The 16968-nt window shown below is 45.0% G+C and overlaps 2 protein-coding genes across 2 annotated transcripts; both read right to left on the minus strand.

Moving 5' to 3' along the window:
* Positions 1-863: 863 nt before the first annotated feature.
* LOC129331967 (receptor-transporting protein 2-like) lies at positions 864-9149 on the minus strand. Its single transcript, XM_054982675.1, has 3 exons — positions 8989-9149; positions 1179-1592; positions 864-1029 (listed from the first exon to the last, which is right to left on the minus strand). Exons 1-3 carry the CDS (start codon positions 9147-9149, stop codon positions 864-866), a joined length of 741 nt encoding a protein of 246 aa, XP_054838650.1.
* A 1831-nt stretch (positions 9150-10980) lies between these two features.
* On the minus strand, positions 10981-13782 carry LOC129332814 (receptor-transporting protein 3-like). Its single transcript, XM_054984080.1, has 2 exons — positions 13586-13782; positions 10981-11916 (listed from the first exon to the last, which is right to left on the minus strand). The coding sequence occupies exons 1-2, from the start codon at positions 13756-13758 to the stop codon at positions 11346-11348; spliced, it is 744 nt and encodes a 247-aa protein (XP_054840055.1). The 5' UTR covers positions 13759-13782; the 3' UTR covers positions 10981-11345.
* Positions 13783-16968: the final 3186 nt, after the last annotated feature.

The raw sequence follows: 16968 nt of genomic DNA on the forward strand, positions 1-16968 counted from the left end.
TGGGCCCAGTGGAGGTGGGGTGGTGACCACTTCTTGTGCCAGAAAAAATGGTGCAGTTTGAAAATCACGTCGTTGCTGCTGCTCTGGGCTCTGTCCCAACAGAGGTCTGTTTGCCCTGCCAGTGCTGGCTTCTACCTCCTAACTCTGGGCCAGCCAGGGGGGAGGCGCATTCTCCGGGCTCTCCACAAAGGGGGGCTTAGGTACGGATGGTGGAGCCACTTCCCATTTAGGCTTCTCCATGCAAAAATTTTCTCTTGTGTCCATTTTCGATATATTTTAAAAGCCCTTATATCAATGTAATGTTATAAGCATGTGCAAAAAATAAAGGGGTGTGTGCTATAATGTCAGCAGCGATGCCACCAATAACAACAGCATCCACACACTTGAAAATGCTGATTTTTTTTAAAAGGGACATTCAGAATAAAATAAACTGACTCCACAACTGTAAAAATGCAAAAGGAGGGCAGATATGTGGAAGAGCCAGGGCTTTTTTTCAGCTGGAAGGCGGTGGAACAGAGTTCCGGCACCTCTTGAAAGTGGTCACATGGCCAGTGGCCCCGCCCCCTGATCTCCAGACAGAGGGGAGTTTAGATTGCCCTCCGTGCTGCATGGTGCAGAGGGCAATCTAAACTCCTCTCTGTCTAGAGATCAGGGGTGGGGCCACTGGTCATGTGACCATGTTCTCCGAGGGTGATTTAAACTTTAAAAAAACTCCCCCCCCTTGTTCCAGCTGACCCAAAGTGACGTGCAGTCCTGAGTTCCCCCACCTCTTTTCCCAGAAAAAAAGCCCTGGGAAGAGCCATACCCAAATTAATTTCAACACTTAAATCAGGAATAAGCTGAGTGTGCGGAAAAGCTCAGAATCATATTCCCTCGGTCCGCCTCCCGGCATAGATAATCAAGGCTGTCTCATTCTCACAACAAGGCTTAAATCCAGACAGGAAAGGGTCTAAACAATTTGCCTCATCCAGGAAAGCAGGTAGCTGCGCCGTTAAAATACGAACAATGAAAGCAGCACAAACAACACAACTAAAATAAGAACAACACAACAAATTAAAGCAGCAGCAGTACCACACACGGCACCAACACAGCGAGCACAAGATGATGCGGCATTTGAGCGTTCTGCAACAGGCATTATTACACTTTGGTTACTATCTCTGCTAATGATCAAAGAATACGCTGGGGGCTGGGGGTTCCCATACTGCATTGCGCCTTGAGGCCTCCCATGATGCACTGCATTTTCAGGCTTCCCACGTTGCTTTCTGTGGAGTCCCATTTGGCAAGCTTCACATTCTTGATGAATATGCCCGTCGTGCTCCGTGTCCCATACCACCTCAGAGAGTTCACTGCGGTCAACGTATTCCCCGTAGCAATTATCCCGGATGTCGAGGATCAAGCGATGTATGGCACTGGCAACATCTGTCTCAGTGAACTGTGGCTCTTCATGCTTCTCCGAAGAACACTCGTGGCACTGCTGCCTAAAGACCCTCATCCAGGCCCATCCTCGTCTTTCGTATCTCTCCCAGTACATATGGAAGAGGATAACGACACGATGTGAGGACCAGCTATGGTAGCATTGTGAACATGTAAACCTAAAAGACAAGAGATGTAAAGGAAGAAGATCTTCGTGTGAGTAGAGGCAAACTGGTCCCTCTTTAGGGGTTATTCTTAACAATGCCATTTATTTTTGTACCGTTCACACAAATTTATGTTCCAGAATTCATGTCCCACATTCTCCCCTCAAGGAGAATAATAATCAGGAAAGGAGACCTCAGAGTTCTAGATGGGGAGTTTCTAGATGGGGAGTAGAGTTAGTGTAGAGCTCCTGTTGCATCAAGCCAGCTGTGGCCTTTTAGGGGTGAGAAAGACCTTGCCACTCTGGGTGCATGCCCTGGTAATATCGAGGCTAGATTACTGCAATGAGCTCTGTGTGGGGCTGCCCTTAAAGACTGTTCCCAATCAGCTGTTGGTAGAGAATTCTGCAGTCCAAATTATGTCAGTCTTATTCCATCTACATTGGCTTTCATATTGCTTCTGGGCCACATTCAAGGAGCTGGTATTGACCCTTTAAAGCCCTATAAGGATTTTCATGAGGATACCACAGAGTTATGCCCTTTCTAGATGGAGAGCAGTGTTAGTGTAAAACTGGTAGGGAACGTTACCTTCAAATTATTTTCAACAACAGAAGGGGAGTCTGCATTTGGAATAAAGTCTATATAAGTCTTCTTGCTTTGGGATCGAAACTCCTTTCTGGTGAACACACTCCATGCTGTGGGCCAAACTAGACGTTACAGTATCCACGGGTTCAACCTGTGGATTACATAACATTTTAGACCTGAATTTCGCCATTTAGAAATGACATAAGGGCCTGATCCTCCACACAGTTGGACCAGGGGTTCTTGTCCTCCTGTGCCTTTTGAAGCACCAAACAGCTATAGAGACTGATGGTTGTTGTGGGTTTTCCGGGCTGTATGGCCGTGGTCTTGGCATTGTAGTTCCTGACGTTTCGCCAGCAGCTGTGGCTGGCATCTTCAGAGGTGTAGCACCAAAAGACAGAGATCTCTCAGTGTCACAGTGAAGATGCCAGCCACAGCTGCTGGCGAAACGTCAGGAACTACAATGCCAAGACCGCGGCAATACAGTCCGGAAAACCCACAACAACCATCGTTCTCCGGCCATGAAAGCCTTCGACAATACAGCTATAGAGACTGTTTGCACTTCAAAAGGTGTAGAGGGAGATTACCTGGTCCTGCTACACCACAAACTCAATTAGGATCAGGCCTTCACAGCATTTTTAAATGACCAAATTCAGCTCTAAAATGGCATCAGTAATCCACAGGTTGTGCACTAGGATGCTGGAATATCTCATTTAGCCCTAAGATGGGGAAAATAAAAGACAACATTCTAAGTATCTATCTAGGCTAGGATGGAGGGAGATTGCAGATGAGAGAGACAAGCAGGAAGAGGAGTTAGCCAGGAGAAAGGAAACCCTCAGAATAGCATTCTGGGTAAACCATATAGACAGTGCCAGAGCAAATAAAAGAAGAGAAAGCTGACCTATCAAGCTTCCCAACCCGGAGTTTGCAACCCCCTTATGGAGATGCTGGCGAGAGAAGTGGCATCAACAGTGTTTGTATCTAGGCCGTTTCCACATGTCCTTAAAGGGACGGCCCCCTCACAGCTTTTTTCTTGAGTCCAGACATCTTTATTTTCAAAACGGTTGCAGGCTGTTTGGCTTCCATTTCTGTTTTCCGTGGGAAAGTGCGGTCCTAGATAAGGCGCTGAAAAAACAGAAGATGTCTAGAGTCAAGGGGGAAAGCCGCCAGTGTTTGGTGTGTGGGCCGTCCCTTTAAGGACATATGGAAACAGCCCTAGTTTCAGGCTTGGTAATTGGACTTTATCTCCCTGGTGGACAACCTGCATCAGGCAGATGGATAGAGGGAAATGCAACCTTGTTAATTCTCCTGGATCTCTCAGTGGCTTTTGATACCATTTATCATGGTATTGTTCTGGGCTGCCTTTCAGGTTTGGGGCTGTGATGCACTATTTTGAGGTGGTTTCAGTTCTACCTCAAAGATAGGTTTAAGAGTACTGTGCTGGTGGTCTGCTGGTCCGCCCCTTGGGGTTCCACAAGGTTCTATCTCGTCCCCCGTGCTTTTCAACTTCTATGTAAAGCTGTTGGGAGAGGTCATACAGAGATCTGGGCTGAGTTGTCACCAATATGTAGATTGACATTCAGTTCTATCTCGCCCTTCCAGCAGATCCCAGATTCTGACTGTTTAGCGCTATGCCAGTAAGTGTGGATTCAGCCATAGATGCTATGTCTTTGTAAACTTGCATTTATATACCCTAAGGCATTGTTTATTAAAATGTCCTTGATATTGATTGTACTAATTTCACACTATGTAATCCACCTTGAGTCTCAGTGAGAAAGGGGGACGATAGATAGATAGATAGATAGATAGATAGATAGATAGATAGATAGATAGATAGATAGATAGATAGATAGATAGATAGATAGATAGATAGATAGATAGATAGATAGATAGATAGATAGATAGATAGATACACGCACAAATTTTAAATGCTAATGTTTTAAAGGTTCTAATGCCTTGATGTTCACCATCTTGGGGATCTTTCTGGGGTGGAAAAGTGGCACTGAAATGTTTTAAGTTAAATAAATATTTTTTTTTTAAATGTACAGCTGCCCACTTGCAATACCCTTGTCACAGTCTGTGTTGTGGACACCGACGCTGCACTCCCGCACAATACATCTCCACCTGTTGGAGCCGAAGAGCTGGTCCTACCAGAGGAGGGGCCAGAAGGAGATTCACTTGATGACATCACTGCTCCAAGACACGCCCCCCCCCCAAGTCCCCAGGCTAACCCCTGGCCCAACGTGGCTCTACAATAGTTCTGCTTTTCGGGTGAAGCAGGGGAGCTGCTCAGCAAAAGTGTCTGGCATGGATGCTTCCCTTTGGTGTGCATCCTTGGGGTCTCCTTCCTCTGAAGTAGAGGATCTTACTGATGTGGCTGGTTTATTATAAAACCTTTCTTTTCTTTGTAGCATGTCCTTTGGCCTGTAAAAGTCTTGCCACGTATGACACCAGAGATTACAAATTCCTTGCTTTGTCCAATACCAGAGACCCAGAGTGTCTAATCAGACAGTGTGGTTAGATAAACAAGTGAACTTGCAGTTCTGATCTGAGCCCAAGAGATAAAGGAAAGCCATGTGATTTATCTCTGCCCTTACATCAGAGATTTTTTTGTCTGTAAAGGTATTTAACGTGTGCTGAAAATGGGCATAACAGCAACAACTCATCAGCTTCCTAGGCTGATAGAGTTGTGGTCGACAGCTGTGAAACTTTGTTTGGGTGCGTATCTCTGTGTGAGCCCGTTCACAGGGAGAGCGGATTAGAAATATAATAAATAATAACTCTGTTCATCTCTGTCTCCTTATGAATTTTGTTTATTCAGAGCTTGCTCTTGTTTTACAAATAAAAAGTCTTTCATAGATCACTCTTTTCAGGTTCCTGTGTTAAAAATTGCACGGTATAGGGGTCAGCAAAGACTTTGGGAAGTTGCTGCAGAATTCATTGGACTGTGGTCTGAATAATTGTGAGGAAATTTCATACCTTGCAAAACCATCTTTGGCTGAAGATCTGCGTTCTGTTTGAAGAGTGGAAAGGGCAGTTCAGCCCCTGGTCTGCAAACAAATGTTTGTTGGTTTTTCTAAGCTGAGCTCCTCCAAACAGTTCTCTGGATTTCCACCACGGTGGAGTTATAATGGGGGAAAGCCAGAAATATATTCCATATATTTGTTTTTCGGTACAGTCTGAGTGCTCTATTCAAGGTTGCCTAGGAGCACTGTTACTGTTATTTATTTATGTCATTTATGTCATTTAAGTCATAAATGACATAAATTATGTCATACTTTGTCAAAAGATCCCTTAGTGACATTTGTGTTGTCCTCAAAGACAGGTGTAGAATCTAAGCAAAGGAGGAAATGGCAGCAAATTTCTGCTTCAGCTTCTCAGACTAAATTTGGACCAGACTGGACATCATAGTCCCCTACACATCTGGTTAGGCTCACCATTCCCCCAGAGGGACCACTGCATGTCCTGCCTTCAGCTCCTGTTGCCCGTTGCTCCTCCAAGCAGCAGAGGGAGAAGAAAATTTTAATGGCAACACAGGCTGCATCACTACGCCACTTCTGGGAAAAACCCAAGAAGTGACATAGGGCTACTCTAGGAATCACCAGAAACTCTGTGATTTTGCCATAGAGTTTCTGACAATTTCTAGAGTATCCTCTGTCACTTCTGGGATTTCACACTCTGTCACACTCTGTATGTCACACTCTGTTGTGGCGTAGCAACAGAGCTGATGTTGCACCACCGCCTCCCATGTCCACAACTAGGGTTGCCAGCCTCTAGGTGGTGGCTGGGGATCTCCTGGAATTACAACTGATCTCCAGGTGACAGAGATCAGTTCCCCTGGAGGAAATGGCTGCTTTGGAGGGCGGACTCTATGACATTGTACCCTTCTGAGATCCCTCCCCCAAACCCTGTCCTCTGCAGGCTCCACCTCCCCAAATCTCCAGGAAATTCCCAACTTGGACCTGGCAACCCTCTCCGCAACCCCTCCTGCCAGTTGTCAGGCTCAATTCTATATGTAGCATAAATCTGGTAGCCTATCTTCTACACACACAGTAAACACTTAGTCTCTCTCATCTAGTTGGGAACCTTATGTTTTTAGTTACAAATGGGTAGCCCTGTCGGTCTGTAGTAGAACAGCAGAATTTGAATCCAGCGACGCCTTAGAAACCAACAAGATTTTCAGTATATAAACTTTCAAGAATCAAAGCTTCAATGTTCAGGCAGCTCAAAAGAGAGCTCTGACTCTCAAAAGCTTACCCTCTGAAAATCTCGGTGGTCGCTAAGGTGTTACTGGACTCAAATCCTACTGTTTTATCTTTTCAGGATTCCCAGAAGTGCAGAGTGGGACCTATACATATACATGCATAGGATCATCTAGCGGTATTGGGGTTTGGACGGTGGACTCTATGGGACAAGCTACAAGTGACGAATGACACTTGAACGGCAAGTGAACAGACTCCCATGTATTCCTCCCTGTTCACTTGCGCTTCACATGCGCTCCACTTGTCATTCATCACTTGTAGCTTGGCCCTATGCCTTTATACTCCACTGAGGCCCCTCCCCTTCCAAAATCCCTCTTTCCTTAGGCTCCACCATCAAATCTCCAGGAATTTCCCAACTCAGAGTTGGCTACCGTAGCCATAACTCAGTAATGGGCATGCACTTTGCATGAAGAAGGTCCCTGCTTCCCAGTGTCTCCAGTTAAAAGGACCAGGTAGCTCTTGAAGTAAAAAGTCTCTGTTTAAGACCCTGGACGCCACCAGTCTGAGGAGACAAAACTTTTCTCGATGGAACAACAGTCTGATTAAGTATAAGGCAGTTTCATGTGTTCTTGTGTAGTGAATGCAAGTATATCGGGGCAGAGCTTGATGTGGCCATGCCACTTCCCTCTATGCACATTCAGGCTCCAAGGCAATGTTGTCTGTAAAGACATCGGGCCAGGCTAGAAGTGACGAGTTACGCTTGAATGGCAAGTGGAGTGCAAGTGGAGCGCAAGTGAACCGGGAGGAATACATGTGAGTCGTGATCAAGTGGAGTGCAAGTGGAGCGCAAGTGAACAGGGAGGAAAACAGATGAGTCTGTTCCCTTGCCATTCAAGTGTCATTCATCACTTGTATCTTGGCCCATAGTTTCAGGCATCTATTGGCTAGTCCCTGCCCCAATCCCAAGAGCAGTTTTACCCTTTCAAGCAGTTTCACTACATTGAAGAATGAACTTATATGCACATTAACACATTAGAGGCTGTATTTTAAAATATATATTAAAAATAAAGTATATTTTAAAGCATGCACCTATGCCGGTTCCCTTTCATTGCTGTCATTGCAAGATATTTTTATTTCAAATAAAAGCCATTTTCACTGGGCTGCAACCCACCTTTAGCATTGCAACTTATGTCTCCTTTGTTGGAAGTGGCAATGTCTGGTGTACAAAGATGAAGAGAAGGAGACCCTACCCTACAACTAAACATTAGGAAGAACTTCCTGACAGTTAGAGGGGTCCCTCCTCAGGAGGTGGTGGGCTCTCCTTCGGAGGTTTTCAAGCAGAGGGAAAATGAATGGCTGCAAGATGGCTAGATGGCTCTCTGACAGCAATGCTGATTTTGTGAACCTGGGCAGAGCATGAGAGGGAGGGCAGGAAAGGTTACCTCATTGCTTAGTTCTCATGGCCCCTTCTTACATGCCCAGGGTAATGCCGATCACCACCTTGGGGTCAGGAACCAATTTTCCCTAGGTCAGTTTGGCTAAGGATCTTGACGGTGTCTCAGGACATGGAGTAAGGAACACTGTGTGTGGTGGGGGGAGGTGCTCGTGAATTTCCTGCATTGTGCAGGGGGTTGGACTAGATGACCCTAGAGGTCCCTTCCAACCGTATGATTCTATGATTTATGATTCTACAGGGGGCAGCAAGGATTAGTCAGAGAGGGGTGTGAGGACAGCACCTCTCTTTCTGTTAAGTGTCATCTCCTTGTCTTGACTCCAGATTGGTATTCTCAGAGGCAATATCCTCCTTCTCGGAACTAAAAAAGCTCTGAACTAGACACCTATCTCTATCTATCTTCTTTACTATCAAGTATGTAGTTCCTAAATAAACATTTCTTACTCTTCAAACAGTACTGCATGGCTATCACTATATTTGGCAATCCGCCAACATCCTGATCGGCCCTGGGCAGTGTTTTGCTGCCCTCTTATATCCTGGGGAAGTGACCACTTACCCTCCCCCCTCCATGCACTGCACCCCTCAATTCCTCCCGCGCTCCTCACACCATTTCCCCCTCATCGTGACAAAGTGAGACAAGGTGGGACACCAGAGCAAGGCACTGTGCCCCATGCCATGGGAAAGCCACTGCCCCTTTCCTTGCCCCCCAGAACTGAGGCAAGGTGGTAAGGTTCTCAGGTCCCTGTACCCTCCCTGGCACTCACCTTATATTTGTATGGTCCTCGTGAGCAGGTGCCCTGCAGCTGAACACTCAATTCTGTTCAATATACTGTTAGTTCAAAGCTGGGTGTTAGGTGTAGGCTAGGTCTGTGCCAATTGATGGGACGTGGGAGCAGCTTTCCTAGGGAAAACGCACTCTCCTTATACTAAGCAATACGTCCTTGGGCACATTTTTTTAAAAAAAAGAAGCTGGTTCATTTTGCAAAAAAAGACATTCTGTGTGTGCACAGACACACTATGGTTTTAAGAGTTTTTAAAGACAGCCCATAGACCTTTAGAGTCACTCAGATCAAGGTGCCATAACTATTGAAAACCAAGATTGGTAATGCTACATTCTACTGCTGAACCCGTTTTTACAGTCGTCACATTCCTGGCTCCAGAGCCAACAATTCGTTACCTTGCATGAGCATGTTCCTGCAAGACTTGCACCCATCCAGGGCCCAAGTGATTGAAATCAAGCTGCTGGTCCATCTTGAGGCTCCAGACGTCGTTGGGTTTCGCCACTTGCATCTGCTCCTGAAAGACCCTTCGCCAGTCACTCATGTTCAGCGTCTTCATGTCCCCTTCTCTGCTGCTCTTGCCTACCTTGCTAATAAAGAGTACCTGGTTGTTCAGAGGCTGCTGTTGGAATGAGGAGAACTACTGGATGAAGTTTGTTCCTCCCAGCCAGGAAGGTGAAAGACTTTTTTTGTTGCCCGCCCTCCCGCAAACAGACAAGCAGCAGTCAAAAAAGTTGAGAAACAAAAGTGATTTCATTCAAACCTGGTAGAGCCAACACAAAACAAGCACGAAACAGATACATTTGTTTTATGCATTGTTTATTTTCCTTTTCTTTTCAAATATTTATTATTTTTATTATAGTAGATTTTTAGTCCGCCTTCCCCACCAGGCGGGAAGTTTTTTTTAAAGGATGCAGAAAGGTGAATTTCCTAAAGAGACATAGAAATTTAACTTACATTCAAAGATAGTTTCCTTCTTGAAGCAAGTTAATTCAAGAACGAATTTTTCTTTACAAGAAGGAGTTTTTCCTGATGAGCTGATTGATATTATTGAGTTGCCTTAAGTGGGCCTCTGGAGAGGCAGCATATATATTTTCTAAATGAATAACAATGAATTAATGATAGGTGAGTTTCTTTGGACCCGTTCCCGGCTGGGTGAAGGTGGGGGTTCGGCATTGCCACCTGCTCCGTTCCTGATCCGAGCTGGGTGAAGGTGGGGGGCAGGCATTGCCGTCTGCTGCACGCCTGATCCCAGCCTGGGCTTCCCGCCGTGGCACGTTCTCTGGAGGTCTGGATGCCTCATTTGGGCTTCCATCCACAGCAGCGCCCTCTGGAGGCACAGCAGGGTAGGAAGTGAGTTGTCTTGAATACGCTTAGTCTTTATACAGTAGGATAAATCTAATCACTCTTGAAGTCATCAAATAGACAAGAATCACAAAGATACAAAATACACTTCCATAAGTCAAAGACATCAGAAACAGGCAAGCATACCCATACAATTGCCAACTTCCAGGTGTGGCCTGGAGATATCCTGGAATTGCAATAGATCTCCAGATGACGGAGGTCAGTTCCCCTGGAGCATGGCTGCTTTGAAGAGTGGACTCTATGACATTATACCCCACTGAAGTTCCTCCCCTCCCCTAACCCCACTCTCTCCTGGCTCCACCCCTCAAACACCCAGGAATTTCCAAACCCAGAGTTGGCAACCTTACATACATGTCGCCATCCCTTATCCTATCTTAAATCTAAAATACAACTTATAAGAATCTCACCTAGGAACGTTCAGAAAGGCTAGATAGTTTCAGGCAACCCAAGAGGGTATTTGGCATGTGGCTATCTCATTTATTTATTTCATTTATTTATGTCATCTTATAAGTTCAGTTATGTGAAACTCACATGACCATACCAAAACTTCCCAGTCCTTCATTTCTGATGGCGTGAGACGAGCGCTTCTCTTAGCTTAGAAGGAATTCCCCTTTGGAATATATGTATCAAACTTACGGATTTTTAGATCAGCATGTTCAGAGATTTATTTGGACATCCATCCAACTTATTCAAAATTATCTCTTCCAAGGATGGAACAATGAGAACCTACCTACCTACCTACCTACCTACCTACCTACCTACCTATCTATCTAAATCAAAAAGAGTCCAGTAGCACCTTTAAGACTAACCAATTTTATTGTAGCATAAGCTTTCAAGAATCACAGTTCTCTTCGTCAGATGATGAACAGAACTGTGATTCTCGAAAGCTTATGCTACAATAAAATTGGTTAGTCTTAAAGGTGCTACTGGACTCTTTTTGATTTTGCTACTACAGACTAACACGGCTAACTCCTCTGTATCTATCTATCTATCTATCTATCTATCTATCTATCTATCTATCTATCTATCTATCTATCTATCTATCTATCTATCTATCTATCTATCGGCTGCCTTTCTCACTGAGACTCAAGGTGGATTACACAGCATGAACTAGAACAGTCAGTTTCAAGGACGTTTCATTAAACAATATCATAGTGTCTATAAATGTAAATTTGCAAAGATGCAAAACAAGCAGAGATCCAATACAGAGCTGAAGAAATGCTGGAACAGAATGTAAGCAATTCTAAGACTGACAAATTGAGCAAGTAGAACTTGTATATGTTTTGCAAATTTGGAAACCAAGTAAACTCTTTGCCTTGCTTTTTGTTCAATCGATCCTTTTTACATACAGATGGTCCTAAAAACTGCCATCTCTTCATTCCCTGGAACTTCACAAATTAAGACCTGCACTCAGTTTTATGATTATGTTTGTGACAGGAAAAGATTGTAACCAAGAACATTGATTGAAACTGCAAAAAGGTAGAAACAATTTGCATGCCAGCAAGGAGGCTGCACAGAAAAACAAAAAAATCATGAGAACCACAAGGAGAAAACCCAAGATCTTTTGTTTTTCCTCCCACTGTGTAGCCTGACACATCCTCACATACAGTGACACAGCCTCACACATCCCTTCCTGACATGCCTCACAGTTGCGTCTATCATGTGGACCCTCCACTTCTTCCTCAGCAACAGGTTTAAAGAACTGGTTGCTTTTGGAGGATTCTCCATAGCATTTTTTCAGGATCTTCAGAGTCAAATTCTGGAGGAGTTTCTCGACAGCCTCCTCACTGAAGACTGGCATCTCATACTTGGCATTCTTGCATTTCTGACATTTCTGTCTGAATATCCTCATCTTCACCTGGCCTTGGCTTTGACTCCACCGCCTCTTATCCAGGTGCATGTGGAAGTGAATGACCACCTGGATAGATTTCCACTTTTTAGAACAATAGGAACACTCGAACCTGTTGAGAGAAAGGAAACAGACAGTGCAGGCATGGGCTGCTCTGAGCACAAGAATTCCATCAGTTAAGAGTAGACATGGGCACGAACAGAAAAAAAAGCGAACATGGTGTTCGTTGTTCGTTGCCATCCACGAACAACGAACAATGAACATTGACGAACATGACCTGTTCACGAACATGTTCGTTGTTCGTGGGGGCCAGCAGGCTCTCCTCCAGCCATCAAGATCCCTACCACACCACTCCCAGGAACCCTACCTGAGCAGGCAGCAGGAAAGGTACCAATAATAAATAATAGCTTGGCCCAGATCCTGGCAGCAGCCCTGGAACTTGAAGAGGTAGATCCCTATCCCACCGCACACAAAGAAAATTCAAGCTCCGATGCACTCTCTCTCTCAAAATGCCAACAGCAACTGTCTCTCTCTCTCCACTGTCTGCAAAACCAGAGCTGGGAGCCCCCCTCCCCCCTGCTCTTTGCTCCCTTGTTGTAACAAATTTGGAGCTCCACACTTGAAAGGGAGATCTGCCTATCAAGCTAAATTGGGCTTAGATTGGGGTTTCCAGAGCAACAGCAGGAGTTCAGACAATCCCTGCCTAAGTTGCCAAGGGAATTGATTGCAGGTGCCAGATTGGCTTGACGAACAGCAACGAACGAGGCTTGCAACGACCACCTGTTCATTTAGAATGGGGCCTCACAAACAGCTTGTTTGTGAACAGCAGATTGGGCTGTTCGTGGCTTTTTTTAGTTTGTATTGCTGTTCGTGCCCATCTCTAGTTATGAGTACCCAGTTCTCATAATTTCAGTTTCTTATGCAAGCTCATGCCACTCTTCTGATGTTAGAACACTTTGCATCATTAACCATTAAAGCAAGCATTCTTTAACTGAGGCCAAGAAGGGACCTCGTGGAAGAACGCCTGGGCTGCATACAGGAAACCCCAGGTTCAGGCCATTCATTCTCCAGCTAAAAGAATTAAGTATCAAAGCTGGGAAAGATTCTGCCTGAGATCTCTAAGAGAAACCCTGCAGGTCACAGCAGACAAAAACTGAGCTAGAATTAAAAGCTCTGTCTGTCACTAAACTGGTCACAGAGCACCATTGTTGCTTGGCGGCTAAGGACATAAGAACATAAGAGAAGCCATGTTGGATCAGGCCAATGGCCCATCCAGTCCAACACTCTGTGCCACACAGTGGCCAAAAACCAGGTGTCCTCAGGAGGTCTGCTGGTGGGGAAGGGACACTAGAAGCCCTCCCACTGATTGCCCCCCCCAAACACCAAGAATACAGAGCATCACTGCCCTAGACAGAGAGTGCCATCTATACCTTGTGGCTAATAGCCACTGATGGACCTCTGCTCCATATGTTTATCCAATCCCCTCTTGAAGCTGTCTATGCTTGAAGCTGCCACCACCTCCTGAGGCAGTGAATTCCATGCATTAATCACCTTTTGGGTGAAGAAGTACTTCCTTGTATCCATTCTAACCCGACTGCTAAGCAATTTCATTGAGTGCCCACAAGTTCTTGTACTGTGAGAAAGGGAGAAAAATACTTCTTTCTCTACCTTCTCTGTCCCATGCATAATCTTGTAAAACTTTATCATTTCACCCCTCAATCGTCAAAACCCCCAGGTTTTTCCTGCCTTTTTCCCTGCCTTGATCCACGGTAACACCTTACCTGGCAAAAAGATGACTCTGCTCATATTTGTACCATCCAGAGGGTAAGTCCGTGGCACTGAGGTCTGTAGATGAATCCAAAACCCACTTGTCCTGTGGTTTATGTTTCTCCATCAGCTGAACAAATCTTTCCTTCCAACTCTGCAAATTGTCGCATCCCCCTCTTCTAGACATGGCTGCTTTCTGAGCTGCAGCTGTAGCTTTCCTTGCTAGGAAAGAGGCACCTAGACCAGAGATTGCCCACTCACTTCTTTCCTCCAGTTGATTCTGTGCCGGTGCCTGTTTGCTTTGACCCGTTCTACACTCCCAAGTGCCAGAATTATATTTGGTGAGAAATGAAACTCCAAAGCAGGTGTGTCCTGTTTGTTAAAGAACGCTTCCTCCTCTTCATGCCACCACCGTAATCTCCTCTACCCCCTTTCTCATATTTCTGGGCTTGGCTACCTGTGCGAGGGTCTGGGTCAGAAGAAGGCCCCTGGATCCACCCCTCCCCAACAGAGGCAAGGATCCCCAGACACGTGCAAAGAACCTGTGATTGTTTGCATGTTTAAAGTTCTCTTTGCACACCTGTATGGCAGGTAAGGGGGTGGGGCACAAAGCCTTGACTGGTGACCAGTGTGGATTCTTGTGCCAGTCAGGTTGCCAGTCTGGAATTCTCATGGAATTACAACTCCAGACAACAGAGATCAGTTCCCTTAGAGAAAACAGCGGCTTCAGAGGAGGGGGGTCTACGGCATCATATCCCTGCTCGGTTTGCCAGGTGTCCAGTATTTGTACCGCAATCCCTCCTCTCTCCAAACTCCACCCCCCCAACTCCACCTCCAAATCTCCAGGAATTTTCCGAGCCAGAGTTGGCAACCCTATTAAAGTCACCCTTATGAAAAAGCCCTTCACCCCCACACCACCACCACCAGAAGCCATAACCATATCTCCTGCCTTATCCAAGGAAGCATAATTAACTGAGCAAGGGTCAGCTGGAATATAATAATTAATCAAGCAACCTTTCCGACTAGACAGATTGTTCATAAGATTAAATTCACTAGCTGTTTTTTTTTGGTCCACCCCAGGGGAGAAAGCTACAAATGGTGAAGTGGCAGGCTGGCAAATGCACTCATTGTCCTTCACTCTTCCAGATCTAGAGGAGTTAGCCGTGTTAGTCTGTAGTAGCAAAATAGCAAAGAGTCCAGTAGCACCTTTAAGACTAACCAACTTTATTGTAGCATAAGCTTTCGAGAGCCACAGCTCTCTTCGTCAGACTCTTCCAGATCTGTCGCCTTTTTGTCACAGATGATATGTACCCTGCCTCCAACTGACCAAGTTTCTTAGCCATAGTATGAACCCTGAGCCCAGAGAGTGACATGGAAATATGTCCTGAAACTCTGTGTTAAATGTAATGCAATGGATACAACAGGTAAAAGCATAACCAGCAAATGCCCTGAGCGGGCATTAAAGCCCTGAGCGGGTTGGGACCAGCATATCTTCGGGACCGCCTCTCCCTGTATGTTCCCCGGAGATCGCTCCGATCAGCGAATAAATATTTACTTGTGGTCCCCGGCCCTAAGGAAGCCCGCCTCACTTCAACCAGGGCCAGGGCCTTTTCAGTCCTGGCCCCAGCCTGGTGGAACACTCTGTCAATGGAGACCCGGGCCCAGCGGGACATATTATCGTTCCGCCAGGCCTGTAAGACAGAGCTGTTCCGCCAGGCGTTCGGCGGTTGAAGGGGATGGTGCCATGTCGGCCTCCCACCATTGTGGTGGGGGGAGGGTTCTCCCCACCATTGCACCTTAATGTATTTGGTTAATTTATTTTTATTATTGCTTATTGTATGTTGATTTTAGAATTATTGCTTTCTTGTTTTCATTGATTTTAACTGTTGTTCACCGCCCAGGGTCCATGAGGATGGGCGGTTTATCAATCGAAATAATAAATAAAATAAATAAAGCATAAACACAGCATCTGAGCAGAGGAAAAATCAAATAGGTATACACACAATCCTCTTTCCCTGGGTCTAAAACTTTTCTCTATGAAGTTGAAGAGATAGGCAGAAATATCTTAATCTTCAGGCATGTTCAGGTTCTGATGATATCAGATTTGCCTTCTTTCTCCATCGAGCTAGTCTCCGATGGGTATGTTTCAGAGTCCCCAAAATATTTTCTCTCCACCACTGTAAATCATTCATGTCTCCTGTCTCACCTCAAAGAACGCTCCCTCCTCCTTTATAAAGAGGGAACTTCTTTTCTCCGTAAACCTGCAAAACCACTCACAGAGGAAATTCACTTATCTAAAGAAGGGGATGCGTATGCCAGCTCTTTTCTTCTCCTGTGAGCACCCTTTGTCACCTTTTTCAGCTTGCAGTTTTAGAAGTTATTGAGAAAGGGCCAACGACTGGCTTTTCTTTGACCAGAGGAAAAGAGGAACCAGGTGCAAGGAGAATTTTTTAAATGAAAGTTCTGTAGATCTCTATGCATTTCGCTTAAAAGCTTCATTAGGGGATCTGTTATAACATAAAAACATGATTTATCCGATTAGAACAATCATGTAATAAAACAGAAACATTAAAATGTAATACATAAATATCCATTCGAGCATGTTACATGTTTACCCTGGAAGCCTGTTTGGTGTATGTAGTAGTTAAGAGCAGCAGGACTCTAATCTGGAGAGCCGGGTTTGATTCCCCACTCCCCCACTAGAAGCCAGCTGGGTGACCTTGGGTCAGTCACAGCTCTCCCAGAGCTCTCTCAGCTCTACCCACCTCACAGGGTGTTTTGTTGTGGGGATAATAATGACATAGAATTTAACCGCTCTGAGTGGGCATTATGTTGTCCTGAAGGGCGGTATATAAATCGAATGTTGTTGTTATTTAATAACATCCAAAACTACAAGAATCTTCTATTTCCCAAAATGGAAGGAGCACAAAAATATTTACAAGCAAAATCCAAAATAGATTGATAAGATATGATAAGCATAATAATGTTTCTTAAGCAACATCCAACACTAAAACGATTTTCTAATTCTAGAATTGAAGGAATGCAGAACAGAAAGAATATAAAAATACTGCAGACAGAATTCAAAATAGAGGGCTAAGAGCCAACATAATAACATACCTTCTAGGAAGTATTTCAGGTGTTATCTTGAACAATCGAATGAATAAGATAGAGATACCTCAATCTTGACCCCAGATTTGATGCAATAGATCCTTAGATCTTAAAGGGCCAGTATTCTGGAAGCAGCTGAAAGGAGATGCTGAGTTCCAGGTAGTTTAACACACTGCCTCTTTCAACCCAGATTTTAAAGGAATCCTTACTTAAAGTTGGAGCCAGTGAACAACACATGGTTCAATCAGAAGCAAGATACATCTTTATTGGTCCAGATTTGTTTGTAGAC

The sequence above is a fragment of the Eublepharis macularius genome, chromosome 6, assembly GCF_028583425.1.
Source record: "Eublepharis macularius isolate TG4126 chromosome 6, MPM_Emac_v1.0, whole genome shotgun sequence".
Taxonomy (NCBI): domain Eukaryota; kingdom Metazoa; phylum Chordata; class Lepidosauria; order Squamata; family Eublepharidae; genus Eublepharis; species Eublepharis macularius.